At 40.6% G+C, this 26149-nt stretch overlaps 1 protein-coding gene across 4 annotated transcripts; it reads right to left on the bottom strand.

Annotated features, from left to right (window-relative positions):
• Window positions 1-1511: 1511 nt before the first annotated feature.
• On the bottom strand, window positions 1512-25955 carry RBL2 (RB transcriptional corepressor like 2). 4 transcript variants are annotated; one of them, XM_031051831.2, is made up of 23 exons: window positions 25724-25955; window positions 24004-24134; window positions 22650-22850; window positions 20940-21004; window positions 16472-16600; window positions 15417-15577; window positions 15258-15322; window positions 14388-14574; window positions 12402-12568; window positions 11587-11696; window positions 10816-10919; window positions 10338-10475; window positions 9711-9875; window positions 9047-9158; window positions 8181-8453; window positions 7595-7638; window positions 7364-7486; window positions 6616-6792; window positions 6342-6413; window positions 5843-5960; window positions 4674-4873; window positions 4078-4242; window positions 1512-3174 (listed from the first exon to the last, which is right to left on the bottom strand). In XM_031051831.2, exons 1-23 carry the CDS (start codon window positions 25910-25912, stop codon window positions 3004-3006), a joined length of 3267 nt encoding a protein of 1088 aa, XP_030907691.2. In that variant the 5' UTR covers window positions 25913-25955; the 3' UTR covers window positions 1512-3003. The 4 variants fall into 4 exon arrangements, with proteins under 4 accessions (XP_030907691.2, XP_030907690.2, XP_030907689.2 ...); XM_031051830.2 differs by having other exon boundaries at window positions 7364-7507; XM_031051829.2 differs by having other exon boundaries at window positions 1512-2766; window positions 2985-3174; window positions 7364-7638.
• Between the last annotated feature and the right edge of the window lie 194 nt (window positions 25956-26149).

Genomic DNA, 26149 nt, shown 5'->3' on the forward strand with positions numbered 1-26149 from the left:
GAAAGAACAGTGACAAAGAGTGATGGAATGATGCACTGGAAATGATGGTTATCTGAGTGAGGTTTGTTTATCTTTGAGCTGTTTGGTCCTTCTGCAGGGGTGGGGAGTAGGCTGGGTTCCTCAAAGCTGCATCCATGCTGGGAGCAGTTTGCTGGAGAGAAAATGATTTTAGTTATTTAAACAGTGGGTAATGTTGTTTGGTTTGGAATGAATAATCTGATTTTTGTTGTTACTAGGTTGAAAAAGGGGAGAGAACAAGGACTGTGTCTCCTTGTGTGTTAGAAGCAGCTGTTCCAGGAACAAGGTGGGTGAATGAGAACTGAACAGACAGCACTGAAATCAAATCCTTCCCTCCCAGTGTAGTGCTCACCTTTCCTGGTGAAGGTAAATCACTAAATTAAAAACTAAATCCAGGTTCTTGCCAACACTGAGATGAGGGGGTGTCTTTGAATATCAGCTTTCCAGCTCAAAGCACTGTAGAGCAGGAGAACTGCAGGTGACCCCAACAGCCTTCAACAATTAATGTGCAGCTGGAGTGGGTTGTGGCTTAGAATCCCAGACTGGTTTGGGCTGGAAATGACACTCAGTTTATCCAGTTCCAACCCCCTGCCATGTTCAGGGACACCTCCCACTAGACCAGGCTGCTTTAAGCCCTGTCCAGCCTGGCCTTGAACACTGCCAGGGATGGCACATCCCTGGTTGTAGACCCCTTTTTAACTGAGCTATTCTGTGCTAAGTTTTTAAATAATATGTTGAAGCTACTGCAAACTTTTGGGGTTTTGGAGTTTTCCTCGTTGGAGCACCTCTGTGGCAGGAGCTCTTTTACCATTTGTTCAAAGCACAAGTACAGGATGTACTTCTGTTAGTCTTACAGCTGCGGGTGACTGCACCTTAGGTTCAGAAAGAGATGGAAACAACAGCAGCTGCTGAAACAGTGCCAAGGCCACCAAGGCAGGAACTTGAGCATGTGCTCAGCTGTAGGAATACAGCACCCAGCTGCAAGCAGCCAGACCGGTTCTTAGCACCTCGATTAAGAACTCTTGGAACTTTCCCCGTGAGCACAGAGGAGCCAGTGTGCAAAAGGGTCTGCTGGCACTGGATTACAGCACAAGACCTCCCAGAGCAGGGGCAGTCCAGGACCTGCCCATCCCTTGGCACTCAGTTCCAGCTTGGCAGTGGGAGGAAACATGTTCAGAAGAAACAGGATGACTGAAAGGGGGCAGAGAGAATCCCCTGCTGTGGGATTGAAGTGTATTTTATTAATATTTATTTTATTAATTTATTGCTTTTAGGGTGATTTTTTAAATTGTAACTATTTCAGTGTAGTTTAGTTTTAACCTATCGGTTGCAGTGTTTGACTGGAGTTCTTGCAAGCTCCAGTGCATCAAGTGCCTTATGGAGCCCAGCTACAGGGTTGTCTTGGTATTAAGGGTTTGCATTAACCGGTGCTTGAGGGCCACAGCCTGTTTCTAGCTGTGCACGCACGCTGCTTTTTCATGCAAGAAACAGAATTGGGAGCTTATAAATTCTTTATTGAAAAATAACTTGCAATATTTTCATACAAAGTAATGTAACTGGTATCAAGAATTGTCTGACAAGTTCATAAATATTTTTACAGAAACATCTACATGATTTCTTAGCTTCAGCCTTTTTGTTATGCAGGCAAGAACAAAAGATGTTTTTATTTTACTATAACTGAATTTACAGCGGAATTAAGTCTTAAATTTTCTCATTATCCAGAGGAATAGGAATGACTTGTAACTCAGAGCTTTTAATTTCTGCTTTCTTACAAAACCCACTAGAATCTGGGTGGCTGCATGGTGCTCTAACAGCATCCCTGTGTCTTGTACACCAATGGTAAGGAGTCAGTGGGTGAATGGTGCTGGTTGCTGGTGTGTTTAATGCATCTTGGAACTATTTTGAATGAAACTGCCCAGGAAGTCCAGTGGATGCACCGCTTCCTTACCCTGCTAGAGTAAGCCTGATTTAGTTCATTTAAAAACCCAACCCCACTCCCTGAGCCCTGCCATTTAGAAGCAAGCAAACAGCCCAGTTGAGTTTTCCAGAGCTGGACACCACCGTCCTCCTGCTGTGCAAGCCCAGAGGCAGCTCCCAACTTTCTGGGAACAATCTGGAAGCACATTACAAACATACAAAATTCCTTGAGAAAAGCCAGCAGGCTGAGTGCGCTGCAGTGATTCTCAGTGCTCTTCTTGGCCACAGGGAGCTGCGAGCTGCCCATTGGAAAATAAATACAACAGTGAGCACACTTCACTGCAGAGAGAGCTGCAGTCAGCCTTGGAACAGCTATTCACATGGAGGAGAAAGTGCCATTGCCAATGTACAGCAGAAGACATCTGTGCCTCACAGGCAGCGCTAATGCTCGCAGCCCTGGCCCCAAGTGCTGTCTGCTGCTCACAGCTCAGTCCAGAGCGTTGCCTGGCTCAGCCAGTGCCTGACACAACAACAGCGGGGTGGCTTTCAGAGGCACAAACATCCTGACTATGGAAACAATCCACTTGGAGCTTCCTTTGGGGCTCCAAAAGGCTATTCCCCATCTTCCCTCTCCAAGCTGAACAGGACCTTCTTATAGATACCACTTTTAAGCCATGTGTTTTGTGGGGGTATTTATTTAAAAATTAATGCACTGCTGAGTGTAGTGGGAGCGCTGCACCCAAATCTGAGGCATGGTGACTTCCCAGTCCAAAGGTGAAGCACTGGTAAAAGCAGCGTGAGGGGACAGGTCAGTCAAATGTAGGGAAATACCTGCCCCAAGGTAAAGAGTGGAATTAAGGGGTGTGTTCTTCAAGCAAGATAAAGCTCTTCAATGCTCGTGCTGGGCCACTTGCCTTGGGATTGGCTCAGCCACGAGGCAGAGGTGAGCATGGCTGAGGACATGTGCCATGGCCTGGTGACCCCATGCACTGGGTGACACAGCCTGGCTGGTGGAGCTGCAGGGAGGGATGGAAACAAGGAAGGAATACCTGTGCTGGAACACTGGGCTCAGTGAGAGCCTCGGTCATTTGCTACATCTTGTAGCCGCCTCAGCAGAGCAGTGTGATTCTCCTGGCAGATGCGCTTGGCTGGTGCTTCAGTTCCATCTTCCAGGAGAATGCCTCTCTTCTTTGTTGGAGTTTCTCCCGTTCTAACCATGCTGTTAATTTCCTTTAGCCTCTGGAGGGAGAAAGGGGGGAAAAAAAGTAGAATTAATCTCTCATTATTGTTGACTACCTGAATATAAGGTGAACTTGTTTTAACTGCATTACAATGGGGTCACATATGCTTCGTTTCTGGAGAAACAGAGTGCTTCCTGTGACAGACCAGCCTTCTTAATCACTGTCCTGCTCTCTCCATTACCAAAGTATGTGGCTGTCTTACTTAAGGAAGTTTGTTGTTTCAACACATAGAATCATAGAATGGTTAGGGTTGGAAAGGACCTTAGGATCATCTAGTTCCAACCCTCCTGCCATGGGCATGTATGTGTCACTCTAGACCATGTCACCCAAGCCTCTGCTCAGCCTGGCCTTGAACAGTGCCAGGGATGGAGTGCTGACAGGCCTTCCACCCACAGTTACGTTATCTTATCCCATAGGTACATGACCTCTATGAAGACTGAAGATGCTTCCCAGGGAAGATTTCTGCTTCGTTCTTGGTACCCAGGGATGATGGGACTCAACCTGTTACACATTCCCCTGGTAAGTCCTCTCATGGTAAGACCTGGGGGACTTTTTCCCCACTCGGCAGGCAAGAGGATAGGACTGTACTTGTTCTCTTTGGATAGTCTCCACATCAAGGAACCCATCTGAAAGCAAAGGCTACTGTTGCTGGCCTCCTGAGCCTTTCTTGTATTGCAGTACAAAGAGTAACTTTAAAAAGTACACAGTACTCATGGGCACCTGATTGCTTTGCAACTGCTTAGATGCCTGAACGGGCAGTTGGAAGAGGGTCAGATGAGAAAGCATGTGTTACACCATGTAAACAGAATGGTGCACAGCACAACCTTCTCCAGTTTCACTACCACAAAGAAAAGGTAGAATTAAGGATTTACAGAAGCAAACTAAGACCCTTTGGCCTCACCTTAGATGGGCTGCTGCTGAAGTAGTAGAAGATTCTCTCTTGAGGAGAGAGTGTGGACTCATTTTTGTGCGGTGAGATGTACACAGGATATTTATGGGACAGCTGCACGCGGCGAGGGGAGCCCAACCGCACGAACGGGTAGGGTGAGAGTGGAGGGGAGTCAGTCTGCAGAGAGAGGGAAAAGCACACTGCAAAGCACAGCTTCTGTGAGGTAGTCACTTCCAGCTCTGTTCAGTTTTTCCCACTGCTGTCACACCACACACATTTAGAACAGACCTAAGCTGTAACATGTTATTTGGCCAGATTGGTGGTTTTGGGGGTTTTATTTTTTATTTACTTTTCTAATGCTGTCTGAGGCTGGCAGCTGACACTGTTCAGTGCTGTCTACTGCACACAGGAGAAAACAGCCAATAGGGGCTGACAGTCCTTGGTGTGTTAGCAGCAGAGTGTGTCCTTCAGGTGAATTGATGTCATAAAAATATAATCCCGGGAGTTTGTTTGCAGTGGAGTTAACTAAGAGCACTTCACTGCAGGTACAGTAAAAAAAAAAAACCAAAACCATCTCTTAACAACTGAAAAGCACAGAATTTACTTACTGCATTTGAGGTGTATTTCAGCGCAAATTCTTTGATCTGCTCAATATAGATGTTGTTGTAGAACTGTATAAGGTCCCCTCGCTCCTCCTCCTCGGTGTCGCTGTTGGCCCCAGTCAGTCGGGTTGGGGTTGGGGGGGCACTGCTGGGGTGTGGGACAGGCAGGGTACTGCTGGATCGCATCACGGGGCTGGAGTCTCTGCCTGCAATGAGAAGCAGCTCCTGCACTCAGCCACATCCCCTTCACCCACTCCAGTCTCCTCCACCTGGTGTTCAGCCCAATACAACCACTGCCTTCCCCACCCCTAAATCACAGCACAGGGAACCTGAATCCAGTCTTGTCAGCATCAGCAATGCTGATGTGATTCCCTTAGCAGCTTCCCTTACAGAGAAGCAGTATCAGCCCCATAACAGAGCAGTGTGGTGCTGAGGACATGTACACAAACATGTTTGATTTCTAATTTCTTACTGGCTAAACAAGTGGCTCTTCTGCATAAGCTCAGTCTCACTACAATATTAGCAGGGCTAAAACTCCACATTTGTGCTGCACTTTTAACAGTAGCTCTTTCTTGTTGCAAACTGGCACCATTTCAAGTTGGGAACAGTATGCTTTTTTTAGCTCATAGTACCTTGAAAACTGGTGGTAGAAATATACAGTATTACTTAATTAGCTTTTCTTTATAAAGGTTAACTCAAGGAAAATACATGGCTTTGAATGTCAAGGAGAAGCTTCTGCAGGGCTATCTGATGTGTTGTGGGTGCCTGGTTTGTCCATGTCTGCGGAGGCAGCCAGCTGCTGCAAAAGAAACCACTGCAGCTCCATGACTGTGGTAAGTCAAGGAATACCTGTGAGCACAGGCTAGCACGGATTTCTTTCCTTTCTTCAAAGAGGTGTTCTCTGTACAGACTGAGCTCCAAGAGCTCAGGCCAGCCACTGCGCTAACCTCTACAGGGAAGCCTGTGTGGTGATGGATTCTGACTATCAAAGTGGTGTAACACTAACCGTGAGTTACAACAACTTTTACACGGTATCAATATATTCTTCAATTGTGTCCAAGTTTAGCAAAGAAGAACTGTTTGGGATTGAGTGACACAAAATTCAACTCTTACTTTATACACACAGTTTTGGAAATGGAATTAAACCTAAACTTCTAGACTTTGGAATCACTCACTTCTTTCCTTATTCCTCTCTTTACTTCTGTCTGTAGGTGAATTTTGCTGGCTGCTGCTGTCACTGCTCCCAGAGCGGCGTCGGCATCTCCTGCCTTTTATCAGGACACTCCGATATACCTGCAGGGAGAAGGAGCACAGCAAAGGCAGGATGGTCAAGCAGGCAGCTAGTACTCAGAAAACAACTGTCTGCATGATACATTGGCTTTTTAGAAACTCATTAAGGTACTGCATTGATGCTTACGGGGAAAAGACAACCTCCAGAGAGGAGTGTATCCAAAAGGCACTACGTCTGCAATTTTAAGTGAAGCTATTTTCTATTTCAGGTTTAATCTAGCATGAAAATCTTTCAGTAGTGCAGGATTTTGGACCAACTGCTATCTGGTAAGAATGGCTCACAGTCTGCATTCATTGAATGCTCTTACTTCAGAAAGAGAGCCATTCCTAAAATAGACCCAAGACATTTAATAAACCATGCTGTTCAATATTAACTGTACTTACATGACTCTTGGCTTGTGGCTGTGTCCGATAGCAGCGCATAATGTTCTGAAAGGATCTGTCCTCCTTGGTCACCTATGAGGAGAAGGACAGAAAAGGTTAATGGTTTTTCTGTGTGTGTTTTTAGTAGTTTGGGGGTGGTTTTATGTGATGTTTGGTTGGTTTGGGTTTTTTTGTTTGTTTTTTTGGATTTTTTTTTTTTAGGAATTGTAATGTTTGGAACATTAAGTCCTAGGCAAGTATTTTGTTTGTTTGGATTTTTTTATTCACACCTTACCTTAGCCATTATGTAGATGGCACACATCAGCAGCTGATCCAGGTGTCTGTCCATCATGATTTCAGGGGAGTGTACCAAGGAATACTCAAAACATGTCCAGATCTTTTTCCGCAGCTCATCGGATACATCGAGTTTGACACAAAGATCTCTCAGTCGAACGCTAGCTAAATGGTACACCTGTGGAAAGGGAGACTGCTCAGGACCCAGCAATAGAGCTTTTCTCACCCAGCTCAATAGCAGGTCAGACCTGAACACACCCTGTAAAACTTGTGTAAATGATAAGCCAAAAACAGAGTAAATTTTTTTTTTCTTAAGCGGAATGTATGTTCCCAGTTCTGGGATTGATTCTAAGAAAATATTTGTTTTAAGCTTAAAATCTGAATTTTCTTGAGCACAGGAGTGGCACTGTACAGCCTACAGCAACTGCTGTGTATTTGATAAAACACAGTGTCTCAAAGGTCAATTTCTTTCTTTTGCAGAGCCTTAAAGAAAAAGGACACCTTCAAATACCTCCTGGATGAGTACAGAATCTACCTCACAAGTGTGGTCTGAGAGTCCACTCCTTTGATAGTGAGAAGTTGCCTGCATAAGGAAACTACTCTCCAGGTATGTGCATGGATAGACAAAAGGTACAAATTAAAGTTGAAATGGAATATTCTTATAGTAGTAATAATTACATATTTTAAAAATCACTGAAGACTTGCCAAAGTACTAACTAAGCAAAGCACAAATTGGACAGAAAAATTACCTTTCTAAAGAAGAGTGAAAGAGAGCTCATCTTCCGTGGCCTGATGGATGTGGCAGTGGCAAAGGGCTGGGTTTGCCTTTGCTCTCCAGGAGAGATCTGCTGCACGGTGACCTGGCTGGGCAACTGCAGTGTAGCCCCTGTCACCTGGGTGTTCAAGGCACCTGTAAGCGCCTGGGCACTGAGGGGCTGAATGGGGCCAGACACAGCCTGAGCCTGGGTACCCACATTTACCTGGACTGGGAAGAAAGTTATTCCTCCGCTTTCATTGGCGATACCTGTAATTTAAGGAAAAGAGTCTGAAGTAAGAGCAAGTTGTGGGTGGGTAGGTGTTTCTGGATGGTTATGGGTTTGTTTGTATGTTGTGGGGTGGCTTGGGTTTTTTTGGTTGTTTTATTTAATTTTTATTTTTAAATTCATTATTTTATAAGCAACTAATTTTATTATTTGTTTATAACTATATATTTAGTACATTATATACAAAATTGTTTCATCAAAATACTTTGGACTTTTCATTATCAGAAGACTAGAAGATAATGAAACGGAACAAAGTTTTTTTTATACTAATTCAACCTCCATCCCTTGCCAGTTCAGGAAGGCAGGCTGGCTGAAATAATAGTTCTAGAAGGCAAATGCTAGCAGTGGGAACATCTCTGTCTACATGTTCTGTCTCTAACTTCTGGTCATCTATTCAAACAATTTTTCCACAATTAGAAATCTTTTTTCTCCACTGGTGTACTGTTCCCCCCTCCTCTTTACCATGTCCTAATATTCTGATGGGAGCAAGTCCCAGTAATGCTACAGTAGCTTTTTCCCTCACCTTGTACTGGTATTGTCACTGTTTGCCCGTTGTTGGCAGTTACCGTAGCAGTTGCCACTGTAACCAGTGTCTGGCCAGGCACTGGGGTTACTGACATCCCTTCAGGATTCATGCTCTGTACAGGCACCGTATTCACCACAGGCTGTTGGGAAACTCTCACTGGAGTGCCGCTGTCAGAGGTATTATCATTATCAGCAAACAGCCTTCTCCTTGTAGGATTGGCTGTAGGAGAGCTGTATCTGTCATACAGGGTGGTTGAAGGGGATGAAAGGCCTGTGCATTCAGAAACAACACACACACACACACACATATATATTTAACTCTTGTTGTATAATCTCGTATTATACAAATACATGACAGAAATCTAAGGAGTACCAAAACATGTCATGCCCAGCAATTCATGTATTTGTGCCTTAAAGATTGCTTTTAGAGATAACTTCATCTCAAATAATACTGTTTCATATTTTTCTAAACTCATGCGTTATGTTTTATTTTTCATGGAACAAGTTTGAGAATTCACGTAACTAAATATGTAAGTCGAGCCTTGATTGTGGTGTAACAGTAAAGCAAAACTGTTCAAGTGTTACCGATAAGAACATAAGTACTTAAGTATTATTTAACACATACACATGTATGCAGATATACATGCTGTTCATATACACAACTTTCTGTAAACAGCATTTTGTTCATGCTGAAATTAATTATTGCATCAAATATCTATGTGAGCTGAACTAGAAATGCTATGTACAATGCATTTGCAATTAACTGTGCTTTGACAGATTCCTTGCTGTACACCACTTACTTAGATGAAAAATTAAAGCCATGGTTTAAGAAGTGCAAGTATGCTATATTTTCAAAAGCCTTACCTTTCCCTAGTCCTCCAGTTTCAGCACGGACCTCATTTATTCGTCTGGGTGTCAATGGAGAACCCACAACACTGTTCCCAGCAGATCTCTCAAAATAGTGAGATGGCATTACCTACAATATTCATACTGTTAGTAGAGTGTCTCTACCAGAGAGTGACTACGTAACACATTTTTAAAAGATTCTATACTACCAATTCTGAACAGCAAAACTGCTTAGAAAAAAAAATGCTGGGAAACTTACCATCAGCCTAACTAAAACTTTGTAGCCATTGTCCTACTTGGGAAGATATGGTACTGTAACAGTCTTTCCGTGACTATCATTAAAACTCTACTTTTTAACATGCTTCCTCTTGTTTAGTAACCTCTTCAAGCACAAGTGACTGGTCCAGACCTCCTCTCCTTGGCCATTTTGTTCCCTGTTCTACTACGCTGTGCAAATATTGGGTGATAATCACCTTGGCTGCATTTCTCCATTTTGGCCATCTCTGTAGCACTGTACATGAACAAACCAGAGCACGCTACAGTGGTGTGTCCTCAGGAGTGAGTACCTTGTAGGTAGAAACTAAGATTTGGATACGTAGAGCCTCTTCTTCAGGGTATAACATCCCCTCTACTGTCCTGTTTGAGCGGGAAAGCTACATAACACATAAAAAGAAGCGTTTACCTCTTCACAAGTAGGAACCCTGTTTTCATTATCTCTGATTCTGTCCCACACTATGGATTCCTGTTTCCAGGCCATGCTTTCCAATATCTGCTCCTCAATATGATTGAGGTGTTTTACTACTTCCCGACAAAGGCCATCCTCTGCTCTGATGAAAACCTCAATTACCTGCAAGGTGGATAATTATGATCAATGTAATATATATGTTTTATGCATTTCTTCTTGCAGAAAGATCTAACTCCTGATTTTCAAGGAAGAGGAGACTGTTAGAAACATTAATGCTGCATCACTATGACTCAAGGAGATGCTAGCTTACACTTCTGTCAGAAGTTGTATCTTTCTAAACAAACACTTCAAGCACTATTGCAGAATCGCTGCAACAGTAGTTTATGATACAATGATAATCCAGCAATTACTATATGGATACATGGATATTGCTGCTGTGTTAAACTGCTAACACTGCGTTAACTGTTAAATGTACAAAACTCTAGACTGCCTCCACAGCCCTGGACACTTGTGTAACATTTTTTCATTATGGGACAAGGCAAAGCTGAGCATGAAGGGTTAGTGTGTACATCAACATGACTTACTCATGACTGGATAAGCATTTCCAGCTATCAAACACCTTACCTTATAAAAATGATACACTGGAATGTCAAATATTTCAGGGATGAATGGGAAGTTTCCAGGTGGCTTGTACGTGAAGGTAATGATCTCAAGGCAACATGCCAGCAGCGATCTATGAAACACATCCTGCTCCAGTATTGCCTGCAAGAGGGTTGCAAATTTTAATGCTTAATTTACAATGTAACTATAAAATAAAAAAAATACTTTCTATTCTTCCTCACCAATGAGATTATCAAGCTTACTGAAAGAGATCTTATTTGATAAGAGACAGCACAGACTCCAAAATGAGGCATCTTCAGTCTTTAAAAATATCATGTATCTTTGTCTTTACACACACAAATGATTGTGCAGTTTTCTTCCATTCAGCATTTCAGAGATTTAACCTCATTTTTACAGAGCTGTATATTGTGCTCTACACTTGGTTTTCTCTTCTGTAGGTCCAACTTTAGAAATGAGGCACAATTTGATTAGTTTTCCTTACAGATAAGTCAGTGTCTCCCAGTCTCTTCCTCTCTTGCTCAATGATAGACTCCAAGACCTTGTAGTATAGCACCTCAGCACGACGAAAATGCTGACTAGCAACATCTGCAGGAATTTTAAGTAGAAAGAATACAGAGAAATACAATAAAGGAATTACATTCTATATCTTAAGCTACAGAGATACAAGTATTTAGTAGTCTGGTGAATTTCTGTGCTGCTGTGGTTACAGTACTTTCAGGGCTAAACCAGTTCATTTAAAGATAACTTAGGAATCCCTCTCCTGTGCTGGCACTGACTCCTGAATGCAGAATAACTTTTTACTGAACTCAGATTTTGATGATGGCACCATCTATAAAAACAATCCCTACCACTGCTCCAATCTACATTATTTCAAGCTAAGAAATACATTGGAAAGTATACTTAAATGGATCCAACTTGCTGTAGGGTTTGTAAAGACTACAATTAATTACTGTCACAGAAGTCCATGCCATCACAATTATCCTTATATTTGATCAAGGTGCTCCCCTTAACAGTGCTTTTCATTTTTTCTGTAGAACTGAATGTATCATCAAATGCCAGTAATTTAAGCTAAGGCTGATGGTAAATTTGCATGCAGGGTTGAAATTTACCGAGTCTCAATAATACAGGAAAACACAAAAATAATAGAGAAGACACTTGTGCTAAAGCATAACCTGTAAGGTAGTTACAAGAGATTAGTGTACTTACTTACAGGCATTTTAATTCTTATCTGTATAAGTAAAATGTTTCCCACCTTTGGAAAAATTACTGAATTCTCCTTCAGCCTGCATGCTCTGGCAGTATACTTCATGCATTTCTTTTACTCTGTTGGCAATAGATTGAGAAGGATCTCTGGAACACGACCTGAAAATAAAAACATGGTTAACATACTATTCCTGCTAATAAAAAAACAACCAATAAACAACAACCAACCAAACTCAAACTTATAATTATTTTTACAAAATTATGAAAATTTGAAACTGTAAATATCTTGCAGAACTATATGAACACACCCATAGGTGCCCTAACTGCATATGTACTGTAAAAGAGCCACAGCATATTATTATTATTGTATACAGGTTTTGTTGTAAATATACATAATATGTAAATATACACATCTTTTGTTGATTGAGGACAAATATTTAAACATTTTCCGCATGATATAAAAATTGATTTGTAATATATTGAAGCAACAGTTTATCTACATGAAGAATAGATTTTATGTTGCATCTCTTACAGAGGGGAGCCATTTGCTAGGTGGTGAGATTTGCTAAGCAGGAAGAAGAGTCTTGACATTTTGTATTAGTAGTTTGTTGTTAGAGATGCTCAGAACTGCTGGGTTTTAAACATAATATGTTTTTACAGTCATCAGTCCCTTAAGGATAAGTGCATCTAAATAAAGAGAACAATGTCCTTGATATTTAAATATCTCTCTAGGTCCTATTTTACTCCATAACCTTTCAAGACTGACTCACATTTCAAATCCCACTGTTCAGCATTAACATTTGCTATTAAAACTTAAACTTTTTTAAAGAATAGGTTTGTTTGGTAGCTAAACATGGAATTTACCTTAGTATTTGCTCCAGATTTTCACTGGGGGCATTTTTCAGCCCTGCCAGCATCGTGTGAAGACGGCTTAAGCTGTATGTTGCCATTGAAACAGGTGTCACATATGGGTTGCTCTCTTTAATATACTTGCGGCCAGTTAGCGGGGTTGTAATCCTGAGTGATTTGGACTAAAAAGACAAAAAACTAAGCATATAATTCTGCACTGCCAGAAAAGTTAAGACACAGGCCATAACCACAGAAGTGGCAGTCTGCAGAATTCTTACCCTGTGTTAGGATATATGCCTGGGAAAAATGGTTGAGTATCAAACAGCTCAAACTAGTGATGTCTCAGAAAACAACCCCCAGTGACAGGTGTGTCTGTATCGAGCAGTACTATATAAAGGTGAACAGGGAGGATGTGACCTCACACTGAAATAGAAGTACTGGGTGGGAACTGAAACAACAAGGCCAATCAAAAACCCCTAAACACCCAGCAGTCCCCTCCTACCCTGAGTACAGAAGGCAGGTGTAGCTCATAGGCAATTGTACTGAGCTAGTGTTTCCTTTCAACAGGTTTAATGCTTAACATGAAAAGCCCTCCCGATTAGCATTTTAATTCATTTGCATCAGGTCAAGCCATCACATCAAAACTATTTAATATCAAGGATGTTCCTTCAATGCAAACCCAATGCATCTTCTAATTATCTAACCACATAATCACTTAACCAAGAGATATTTCTTTAACAAATGCATTACATTTTGCTGTCATTTTACCATGAAGTCTAGCTCCCAATGCTCCAACTGTTTTAACTCCACATTCCTAAGTGTGGTTTATTTCTGCCTCCACACCCTGCCAGAAACATGGTACCCCCAGCCCAACCTTGGACACCCGGAGCACACAACAGCCTAAGCACTGCAGCCACACGCTGCTGTGTTGTACAGGCCACACTGTGTCAGCATGACAGAAACCTACATGAGTCTGGCACACACCACAACTTGGTGGTTGACTTTTTCTTAGAATAGATCAGCAGGGAAGAATTAGCTATTTGCATTATTTCTGCTAATTTGGTTATTCTGACCCTGTCTCACCAGAATATTGAAAGCCATTAACCAGCTGTCCCTCTGGAAAAAGATAACATCCCTATTCAGTGATCTAGGCTGTTTCACCCTTTTGCTCTAATTCTGCTAATACAGCTCACCCTTCTTTATGTGCCTGTCTTGTCTCCTTCCTCCTTTAAGAGATTTTTTCCATCTTTCAAAACATTCTGATATTCTGTTTCCATAGGTATATGTGTCTGCATTCTGCATTCAAAGCCAATGACTGGTTTTCAGAAGCTGCTCTAGTCACATGGAAGCTCTGGTAATATTATAGGTCTTCTTCACTTTATTGTTCTGAAATACATAGTGTTCTTTATCCTCCCAAAGATCATATTCCGTGCTACTTCATTACTCATATATAAAGACATATCTGTGTATCACGCTTGTAGGGAAGTGAGGTAAAAACCATTTCCTAATGCTTTATCTGAGGCTGTGAACAGATGTAACAGTTACACCTGAAGGACATTTGTCAAAACAAAACATCGCTTTGCATGTGTTAAACAAACAACTCTGCATATGAGACAGAGATTTGAGAGAAGGAGAAGCTGCACAGACAAGTACAGAGAGCCCCAACAGCTGCAAGACAATTTGGTATTGCTGAACAGCTACGGAGAATTGCCCCTCCTATTGTGCTTGAAAATCTTCACTTAAAGGTCTACATAAAGGTCCCACTTTAGATAATTACCTAAATATTCTCTATAGTGAATTTTATCAAAGAAAGCCTAAATGCATGAAAAATTTTTTGCCCCAACCCCCCAAAAGTAAACACTATTTCTAATCAATTACAAAATCTAACTCACCTTAAACAATAAATATAGTAATTTTTAGTAGCTGCTTCTGGTGATGAGACAGAGACTAACTCATTTATTCTCCACATAAAACCAGCAGCATAAACCATGTGATACTCACCCTGTCAAAGTGCTGCTGCAGGTTATGCTTCACTTGTACTCTTTCAGCTGTTTCCATTCCCGAAGCTGTATTTAAGCACCTTGTGAGAGTTCCAATTTCTTCATCTGCGTCCTCCCCAAGAAATATTCGCTCATCGAGATTTCCTACTGACAAAACATACTCCTCGTAGGCCTTGTTGATGGCTTTGCTACAGCAGAAAGGAAAACACAGATACAACCCCCTTTTTATTTAGGCAGTATTTGGTCACCTGCTTCCTGATCAAACACAGTTCCGGCCTCCTGAAGTCTACTTCAGGACTTCCTTTAACCCTCACTTAAGCGTTGGAGCTCTTTTAAAGTCTACAATATCTTCAACATGACACTGACAAGGACATTATTTTCCTATTAGATCTGGTGGCTTTCCAGTCAGTATAGCTCCATGTGGAACATACTAAAATACTGAGAACTTAAATTTGTCCTGAAACTCCTTAAAACTTACACAACAGCACAAAATCAAAACCTATGCTTAATATTCTCATACCATTTGAAAGAAAGTAAGTCTTACTCACAGGCATCTCTAAGTTTATAAAGAAAAAAATGCCACCAAACCCATTTTTTCCCTCTCACTTGTCACTCATTCAATGTGCCCCCATTGAGTTATACACAAAAAAAATACGGAAAAAGAAAATGAAGAACAAAATAAGAAATCAAGTAATACATCCTGAAGAACCATTCCTCTTTCAAACAGGCCTGTAATGATGCATAAATATTAATTCATATGCAAGTCAACTAGTTGCTACTACTGCTGTTGAGACACAGATCATCCTGCAAATGCAATGTGCTATTGCATAGGGATACTGATGCAAGCCAAACCACAAATCCAATGACTCACAAGCTATCCCCGAAGTTCCCAGGATCAAGAAATCCAGTCAGATTTTCATCTTTTCCTTTCAAAAGCTGTAAGACAATAAAGAAAAGGATGGACATTTCCATTCCTAAAAATGTTCTGAATGATCTGAAAATTTTCTACATCACAAATTTACTGGCCAACCTTTTTGTCAAAAAGTTTCCGAATATATGGCTTCCAAAAATGTTCCTTTATGCCTTTTGCTTCTAAAACTAATCCGTAATGTAAAGAACACAGTTTTTCAATGATGCAGGGAGGATCAGATGATACTTTATAATCCTTACTGTGAAAGTCTTCAGGTAGACCTACAATTAAGAATACTGTATCATTTAATTCTGCAAATCCATAGCCTGTTTCCTTATTAAACTTAAATTCTATGCTGTGCAGTCTACAGAGTATGAAATTAAAATAAGTTAATTCACTCCTTTGAAAGAATTATTATTATATAATGCCCACTCAACTTGATAATGTTGTCAAAACCAATTTTCAGTCAGAAATTTAAGAAAATTAGATACTGAGTGATAAAAATTAAACATGTCAGTTCTAATAGCAAGTAGATCAAACACTTGTGAACTGTAATATTTAGTCAAATATATTTGAGATAATGGTCCCAGTTCACATCCAAACCACTACAAAGCAAACACAAATACTGTACAGCATTGAAACTGAACTCTAAGTCCAGAAAGAATTGTGTCAGAAATTCAGTGGGAACTTCTCACCAGTCATTTGCAGTCATGGTTATCAAATCAACCTACATTTCCATTCTCTTAAGAATATGAACAGCAGCAATCCAGAAATGAGAAACACACTGTCACTCTCATTTTTGAGCACTGGGTCTTCCCCAACTGCTGCCTCACAGGAACTCTCCAGTCTGACCATCCCCAGCAATACTGTGCCACTCCGTGCTCTTTCACTGACACCAAAATGTCATTAAGTGGCATTTTTTACTTGGGAACTCCCTTCAATGGTTATTGCCATAGTAAATTAAATTCTTAACTTACTATATTATGAACAGAATTCAGCAGTCTGTTATGCTATAGGAACAGAAATCTTTATAGCTAGATGCAGAAAATCTTAATTCCCAAATATTTCAAATCAATATTGTTTGATTTATTCTCGACCACATAGATTCATACTCATCTCAGTAGCCTTAAAAGTTGTTGCAGACTTTAGATTAAGACAGGTTTTTTCCAACATACCATTAAAATTAGGATTCAGAAGTTCTTTACGGTTTGGACACTGGAGAGCATTTCCATACACTAGGTCCAATGCACATAACAACAGATGGTAGGAATTGACCAAGTCATCACTGATCATAGGAAAATTACCTTCAATATTAGAAAGACATAAACCATTAAATAAAATTAGCATAGATTTAGAACTTTTTTAACGAAGAAACTATTGATATTTGTATTATAATCGATAACAAGAGTCTTGGAAACACAGACTTTGGTGACTGCAAATAACCCTTTACTACCTGCATTTTGGTGACTGCAAATAACCCTTTACTACCTGCATTTCTGGATAGAAATGCAGGTAGTAAAGCAGACACAAACTTGGTAAAATGTAACAAATATAACAGTGAAATACTTATGTTTTCAGGAATTACAGCAATTGTGTAGGAACGCAAATACAGGATGATGGAGCTAGGCTTTTTTTAGTCCAGTGACAGGACAAGGGGCAATGGGTGTAAACTGGAGCATAAAAGGTTCCATGACAACATCAGGAAGAACTTCTTTACTGTGAGAGTGACAGAGCACTGGAACAGGTTGCCCAGCGGGTTGTGGAGTCTCCTACGTTGGAGATACTCAAGGCCCGCCTAGATAAGTTCCTGTGTGATGTACTCTAGGTTACCCTGCTCTTGCAGGGGGGTTGGACTAGATGATCTTTTGAGGTCCCTTCCAACCCTTGGGATTCTGCGGTTCTGTGATACATAGTTTTAAAAACACACCTCCCCAAAACATTGATGAATGTGATATTCCAGACTCCCTCGTTCACAGTAATCTGATAATTCACTGCATAACTAACTTAAAGCAGCATGAACTGTATCATGCAACTGCCTCAAGGGAGAAAAAATTGTTACCCAAACAAGCCGCAGTCTGGCAGTGCTACATCCTTCACCAGATTCTTACTCTATATGCCTGAAGGAGAATCTTGGTCTAAAAGTGTATGAAGGAGAAGAATGTGCTACGACTGAGACTTGCCTTTTCCCCAGTTTTGCAGTGTGTAAAGTGCTGCAAAGCACTTTAACTTTTGTCAGGCTACACCCTCATGTCCAGATATGCTAGAACAAGTGCTGCCCCTCCTTCAATTTCTCCCATTCGCCAGCATGAGTCTGTATTTGACTCAAAGTTATGAGATTGTTTCTCTTTACCAACCTGTTTTTTTTACAAAATTTTTATGGGAGCATGCTCCTCATAAACAGTAATAAATTTAACTTTATTTCTCTTGTGCTTTATGAAAGAGTTAAAATTTATATCATCTGATTTACAATGTAGCTTTGTTTCTAAAGTGTTTTTTACTTATTATTTTCCTTTAGAAAAGAATCCTTGTAACCTCTTCACTCTCTTACCACCTTTCACAAAGGTTATATGCAGATTCATTACTCTCTACCAAACTCATTTAGGTTTATGATATTCCTTTAGAGCAATGGCCATAGCTAAAAACAGGATTGTAAAATAAACTGTACCATTAATTAATGCCATAAATTGCAATCCTATGAATTTATACGCATGGCATGATTTTCTATCACTCTTTCAACACTAATAACTTTTCTGCTCTTTCCCCTCACCCCCTAGGTATGATCCAAACCACTTAGCTTAGGCCACTATGAGTGGGTTTAAATCCTTGAAGAAATCTATCATATTGTAATAAACTCACTTAGAACATATTAAAATGTATATATGATCAAAGAATCTTTCTAATTTACTGTTACTTTTCTACCAGTAACAGCAATTTGTTCAAATTTATATTCAACTTTCCAATTCCATGCTTGTAAAAAAAAAAAGTAATTTCAATGCAGATAATTGGAACTATTTACAATAATTAAGTCTACATGAAATTTGAATCAAATGTACACATTTTTCAGTTATTTCCAAGTCATAAAAGGTTCAAAACAAAACAATGGAAGTCCTAAATACAACAGCAAAATTTAATCAATAAAAATCTTAAACTAACTCGCATAACACAGGTTCACTTTCATAACCATTAAGTCTAGCATGGCAATCATCACTGTCAGTACAAAATTTAATTTTACAGTACCAGTAGTTTCATAAAAATAATTAGTGACATTTCAAACAGCTTACTACCACTCCCCTCCACAACCTAGTACCAAATAATAAAACAGCTAAAGTACTGCAACCAAACCTGCTATCTTACTTCGCAGAGTACACCAGACATACGAATAAGACCTGCACTTTCTGCATCTGAGAAAGTGAGCACAATGATCTTCAGGCTTGCAGCAATATCACAGAGACAAGCCTGAACTTGCCACTGATGTGCGGTTGCTGTGATAAGCATTACTGCCAACCACAGCGAACAAACCAGGAATGCTTAATGCCTTAAATGGTTGACATTTGGCTTCCATTTTTGTGCTGCCACATTTTAATGAATTTACCACTATTCCTATTCACTTACTAATTTTAAAGTCTGTAATTACTGTAAATTTCCCTTCTTCTTGAAAAATTTAACTGGGTATGTTATCAAGATGGCATTCTCTACAAAGTTAATTTGTATGCATGAAACTGCTCACTAATTAACATGTAGTTAGTTGGTTATCTCGTTACTCAAACATATCAGCCAATAATTTAGCAATAGGAAGATGCCTGAAGACCTTTTGCGCTTCTTCAACTCTCCAATCAACCCAAAGAAATGGGGATTTTATAGAAGGGAAAAGCAAAATCTGTGAGTTTTCAGACTGACCTACTTATTCTCTCAGCTGCCTAACTGTGCTGAAGTGAAGTCCTGACTGACTGGAAACAGAGTACAGTACTTATTCTCCTCTGGACTCAGTGGATATGAATGGGTATTTCATACTACTGGAGAGAGCTATTCTGGATGAAAAGAAAAAAAAAAGGAAAATAGTGCTGTGTTTCAGGGTTTCAAGCAACACACCTCTTCCAGAAAAATCTCTCTTCCCCAGTAAAACAGAATTTGCAGCCTATATGAAAAAGGCATGTTCTATGTAAGATAGAGTGTTTAGTACAGCACTTGTGCAATACTACACAATATCTGTACAAAGATGTGATGTTGGGGTCTGATAGTATTGCCAGTAACTTTTCCACAAAGGAGCAGCTGGGAACCCTCTGCAATGTGGCACAGTGTAGAAAGAAAGGTTAATCTGTGTTGAACAAATAATATTATTATTTGCAGATAATGCAATATTATGTCAGCCTGCTCTGTCCTATCCTCAAAATTAGTCAATTACAGAAATCACAGGACACTGCAGGGATCTGAGCACTGATTCCCTTTTAAACTCGAAACACCCCACCACATACCTCAAACCCAAACCCAAATTCCTTTTATCCTTTTCTTTGTAGAAATTAAGCTATCAGCTTTCTTCTACTAGAATTTATCTTATAAAAAACATAAAAAGTCTCTGGAAATTTATCAATGGACCTGAATGTACAAAGACTTTCTTTCAGTGAGGAATACAAATCTTGTCTTTATTTCCCTCAAAACACTATACTACACAGAATTCCCAGTGAACACTCATCCATGCAGTATGTGAATAAAGCCCCAGGTATGCAGAAGCTCTTTTTAAGAAGCACATTCTATGAGAAAAGACTTCATACTGTATGTGATATGACTAAACAACTTAAGCCTAAAATAGGACTTAATCCTGTTTCTTCTTGAGTCTTTTTCTCCCACCAGTCATTACCGAGGAAAAACTGCTGAAATACACTGCTATTCTTATTAGCTTTAAGACTACTTTTACAGTAAAGGTTATATATATATTACAACGTATTGTTTGTTCATCACATTATTTCTACATAGTATCTAGAAGCATATTAACAGAGGATCCCCTTAAGTGTTCCAAAGGATTCTGAGTCCTCAAGACAGTCATTTATATATATACTGCTATGTCCAAAATGCAAGGGAAAACCACCCTTGCCAGACAGGCATATGCAGACCTATTTAGTAATGCATATGTTTATTTGATACAGTTGCTGCATGCTCATTTTTTAAAAGAGGCAGGGAGAAAAAAAAGGCTATTAAAAGAATAAAAATGCTCTCTGTGATACTAGCATGAAGTATTCACACCTAGAATTGTATGATGAATTTATAGGAAAAAAAATCGAGTATGCGCAGTATCCCAGCAAACATAAATATACACCTTATATTAATTACAACACCACCTAAATATGAATTAACTAAAATTCTAAGCTACTTTTTTCCCTTGGAATTACAGCATAAATCTCCACAACACTGGAAACTTTGTCAAATACTCCACATAAAAGCTACCAAACTATTTGGACATACAACTCACTTGTAGTGTGGTAAAATATACAGCTGGGGAAATTAAAACAGAATACATTCTGTCTTCAGGCTATTCTATGAAGGTCCTCTATTTCAGAATTCAGAAATGCCTGCACCTCATTCAGTGTTTAAGGACTGATATAAGGCAACAAATTACAAACCAGGCTTGTTACATTTAAAATCTCTTACCTTTTGCATGAACAAACAGCAGCCAACAAAACTGGAAAACTTCTGTCACGGTACATGGTTGTCGTCTTTTGGGGAAAAATACAGCAAGAAGACAGCCAATAAACTCAACAAATTAAGACAGGCAGAACATCATACAACATTCAATCGTTCTAAAAGAAAATTAAGCTTCACTGCAGCATGGCCAAAACCTTACACCCTTCCCACAAAAACCTGACTAAAGTTAATAAAGTAAGCTGTGAATTGGTTTACTACAGACACAAGTGGAACGCCAGTCAGCCTGCCTGTAATGACCCAAATGTCACTATGACAGACCAACAGAGCAGATTCCACTCAAAACAGGCCAAGACCTAAGCAGAAAACCATTGTAAATTTAATGTTAAACATGGTTGGCCTAAATGTTTTCTTTTAAGGCAAAATTGTGATCTTTTTTCCAAAGAACAGATAAATAACCTAATTTAAAAACAACAGAAAATGTTTTTTATGCTTCTTCACAGAACAAATGGTGCATAGAGTCAACTGAAATATTTTGAGAGCCAGAGCTGAAATTCTTTCTTCAAAAGCCTTTTGAATAACATAAGCAGGTGTATATTGCTGGAGGAACACATTACACAGTGTGTTGATGTTAATACATTTGTCACAGGCAAACCTTTCAGAACCGTGTGTTCACAAAAATATCATCTCTGTACTAACAAAGCATTTTGTAAAGAGTTTTATACAGCATACAGAATTTTGAAATACATTAAATGATTATCAGAACCAAGTGCCTCTGCGGTCTTTGTTTAAGATGCTTTCAAATAAAATATAACTCATTCCATGAGACTCCTTCATAAATGAAATGTTTTGCACCTCTTGAAGATTTTTTTATTCTTAATACTGCCACATACACCATACTAGACTTCCTATTTCACACTTACGGCTAGCAAGTTTGCTTTGTGTTCTTGGTAACATAAACATCTTGATGAAGTAATCAACTAATCCAATTTTTTTTATTCCACTGCCCCCCACCACAACTGGAAACTATGCTCAAGTATTTACTACATGGATTTTAAAATGAACAAAACCCCCTCCCCTAGCACCAATTTTTATAACTCCATGGCATTCCTTGTTTCCATGTAACAGGTTAGTGGAAGTGCTGTTTCATATACTGCAGCTCATCTCCAGGACAGCAAAGCATGAGAGCAACAAAGGTGGCATGAGAAATATGTTGTGTCTAATATCGCACTGCTTTTAAAGTGTAGTTGTTTAATGTACACTGTGAAATAGGCATGTCGGCCTCAAAACCAAGTAGTCTTTATTACATTTTCTCTGTAAGACTGTATTTAGTATTAAATTCTTTCATTCAGGCAAAATCAATTAATGGTGAGGATATTCTTTTCAATTTCTTCAGTGTTTTGTTCAGCCTTAATCTTTTATTTTTTTTTTATTTAGTCACTCCGGCAGGTTATGTAAAGAATGGTTTAAATGTCAAAATTAACATACACTTAACTCCAAAATTAGTAAGCACCATTTTCCAGCTTAATCTTCAAAATTACTTCATGATTTACCATCCCAGCTAGCCATTAGAGGGGTTTACTCTTCCAATTATAGAATAGTATAAGCCGTGTATTTTAATGAAAATGCACTCAAAATACAACTAAAAACCCCAGGCAATTTCATTACATTTTTGCTCTATTCTGCTCTAAAATCAGTCTAGAAATAACAGGAACATACCTCTGTTTTCTCCCTCTCTGTTGACGAGGTTGATCTTCTTGAGGGTATCTGAAAATGTCCTGGAAAATGGGCTCATATTTCTTAAAAATGACAGCAGAAACAGTGAAGTTTCTCTCTAATTTATCAGTTCGCTCTCTGAATTGGGCAGGGAGATTTGCCATGTCTTCCCACTTTTTCATCTTGTTAAAAAACTCGATCAAGCTGAAAATACCAAACAGATTAAATCTGAAAGTTTTGGGCTATTTTTGCAGAAATATACTATTTGCTTTCTAACAAAATTGCGATTTCTACTTCCTAAACTACTGGTAAGATGGCAGTACTGCAATCATAACATACTCAGGGTCCATCCTTCAGCCATAAACATGACAGCTCACAAAATATTTTTAAATCTTCAGTTGATTGCTATGTTAAATATGTTTCACAGCTCTGGTTTTTCCTCACAAATACACAATCAGCTCCGACATTCATATTACTCTAAAAGCAGATTTCCCTCATTTTTCTGAATAATTTGTTAACTTAAATAGAACAAACTCTGAGTTCTACAATGCTGAGAAGATTCTACAAAGTATGAAAACCCCTTGAGTTTCAGTACATTTCACTTCATAAATTTGGCTTTCATTTATTCTTCAGTCCTTTATCTATCCTACTTTTTTGGACTTGCTGATCTTTGACAGCCCACATCACAGAAATAATTTATCCATATTAAATTCCTGAATTTCTGACTTTTTATGAAAAATAAACATTTTGTATTATGTAAACCAACAGCAAAGCTCCAACAGTAAAGGAGATGGGGAGCAAGACTGCATAAGAAGACTCTTTTTTAAATTTATCTAATCTGCTAAATTGTTACAATACAATCAGACTGCTAATATATACAGTAAATAGTTTCAGGAACATTTTATTCAGTGATTTATGGACATAAACATTTGATATAAATTTTATCAGATTCTGACATCACTTTCGTTTCATAAAGCAAGAACATGTAAAAAGGGAAGTCTTCTTCCAGAAAGTATTTTCACAGCCAATTAGAAATGGTTTCTCATGTGAGAAGCTCACACTTTGCACATTCTTCCAAAACAGACTATTTTTCAAAGAAAGGTTTCTTTTGCCTTTAAGAAAGGGAAGTAAATCTCTGATTTTGAAATCAGTGTTTTTACAACACAGTAATAACCAAATGGAATTGTTCTACTTCCATGGCAATGATCTGATAACACAAAGATTCCAGTGATACAAATTCTCTTTAAAAGCAGGAAACAAGACAGATGTTCAGCATTTGTTCTCAATTTCTAGATTTCACATGCTGATAAGCAGTCTTTGAGATCTTGTAAGTGTTTAAAAATGAGCAAAAAGTTACCTTTGTTCTGAACAGCGCAGAATTCTGGTTAAAGATACGTAATTTCCCTCAGCTGTCCCTTTGCTCACAGTGGGAACTGCTTTTCTGCAAGCCACGTACAAGGCACACGCTAGCCAGTGCAGATCATTTCCCTGGGAATTAAAACATCAAGCATCTAAAACACTTCATTGAGAAGAAAAACATCCTCTTCAGCTATGCACCCAACATCAGGAAAAAGGACAGGACCGTGTCCTAAATGAACGAAGTTCACGCAGTGACAATGTTGAGCTGCTGTTTTAAAGTTCTGTTGAAGTACTCCATGATTATAGCTACAACAAAACTAAACTGATACTTAACACTGAACTATGTTAAACCTAAACCTGCAGTTACTAGTTACCTCCATAAATGTCACTCTTGATCCAAAGTTAACTAAATGTTTTACTGCGGCTCTTCTCCTATCATAACATTCTGTACTGCCTTGGTGTTAAAAAAAGAAAATATATATACCAAAGCTACAGTTCCTTACAATCAGAACTTTCTTCCCTGAACAGAAAAATATAGTTTCCATTTTTTTTTCTGTATTGCACAACGGAACTGTTACTCAACCTGTACTTCAAGGCAGAGATTAATTCCAGTTAAAACTTTTTAAATCTTATGCTCTCTCTCGATTAAAAAACAATGTTTTAACTGGAGAAGGCCAGTGGAAAGAGCGCGTGTGGGCTCAGAACTGAATTCGATGCTGTGGGTTTCTTAGGATACATGGTATTCCGGGGCAAGGTGAGCACACACTTTAGAGACAAACATAAATGCTCTTCCTGAGCTTTCCATCCCGTTTCCGATGGCTACAGGCGGCGTGTGACAGAGGCGCTTTCAGGCCACACCACTTCCTTCCTCCACACAGCTCCAGGCATCGAGGGCTCACCACCCACTCCACCCGTGCGGAGCCTCCTGTAGCTCTGAGAGCTGCCGGCTCATGGGATGGGAAGCCCTGAAGAAGTCCAGATGACTCCAGAATTTCATCGTAACAGCCGCCTTGATTTTGAAAAACCCACCCGGTAACAAGCATCTCCCGATCGCAGCGGGTGTGCCCCTTTGTGCTACCGCTTTAAGGAATGGTGTTGCAAAACCTGTGCGGGCCGTGTGTCACTTTCACAGAACCAAATTTACTGTAACAGCGCTGAAAGCATCTACGTGGGCAACTGAACAGCTACCGACAAGCGTTCACTGAGACACTAAAGTGCGCTTGTAAGCGGAACAGCCGCAAGACACCAACGATACGATCTCTTTTAACACCTTTTCATTGCAGTGACCCAGGATCACGGTTATTTTCCCACTTGCAGAGCCGGAGATCGCCGCTGTGCGGCACCCCCGCAACTCCTGGCAGCGGCAGTCCCTGCACGTCACAGCTGGGGCCCGAAGTGGGGCGGCTGCGCTCCCCGGCGGACGGGCACCGCAGTCGCCAGAAGCGATGTCCCTCAGCGGCACTTCCGCGGCTGAGGAGCCACCCCCTTGCGGTCTGCGGGTTCAGGGCCGGGCCGAAGCCGCGCTGCGGGGCAGGAGGCGGAACACGCCCGCGCTCGGCTGCGGGGTAACGCCCCGACGGCGCCTCACCAGAGACAGTGTGAGGGAGAGGCCACCCCGCCTGGAGGGCCGTCCCCTTCCCTCCCCCCACTTAACTCTCTCTCTCCCGCTGGGCTGCCCGCCCAGTGCCGGTCGCCTCCGCGCTGCCCCCACGCCTCACCTCCAGGGTGTAGTTGCGCTTCATGCTCTGGTAGCTGAGCCAGGCCTCGGAGCGCGCGCGCTCGTCCATGTTGAGGCTGCTGCACAGCTCCTCATAGCGCTGCCGGGTGTCCCCCTCCTCGGCCGGCGGGGAGGGAGCTGCGACCCCCCCGGCCCCCTGCTCGCCATCCTCCTCCTCCTCGCCCGGCATGCCGCGCCCCGGCGCTAGGGGGCAGCGCTGCCTCGCCACACACTGCGCCTGCGCAGCTGCCCCTCGGGGTCGCGACGCGCATTCGAATCCAAACACCCCGGCGCCGGGCCCCGCCCCCGCCGTCTAACGCGGTCGCTCATTGGGCGGCGGGAGAACACAGTCACCGCCCTCAGTGTACGCAAGCGTACGGCCACAGCCCCCCACCCCTCTGCGGGCAGCGCTCCCAGCAGGCAGCAC

Source organism: Melopsittacus undulatus, chromosome Z (genome assembly GCF_012275295.1).
Source record: "Melopsittacus undulatus isolate bMelUnd1 chromosome Z, bMelUnd1.mat.Z, whole genome shotgun sequence".
NCBI lineage: Eukaryota > Metazoa > Chordata > Aves > Psittaciformes > Psittaculidae > Melopsittacus > Melopsittacus undulatus.

What these genes read in the sequence shown, in the direction of transcription:
- RBL2 (XM_031051829.2), bottom strand. Translation starts at nt 25,912, where the DNA reads ATGCCGGGCGAGGAGGAGGAGGATGGCGAGCAGGGGGCCGGGGGGGTC. An exon ending in AGCGCAACTACACCCTGGAG is followed by an intron (nt 24,135 to 25,723) that starts GTGAGGCGTGGG and finishes TTTAATTCCCAG; the next exon opens with GGAAATGATCTGCACTGGCT. An exon ending in TGAAATACACCTCAAATGCA is followed by an intron (nt 4,243 to 4,673) that starts GTAAGTAAATTC and finishes CTCTCTCTGCAG; the next exon opens with ACTGACTCCCCTCCACTCTC.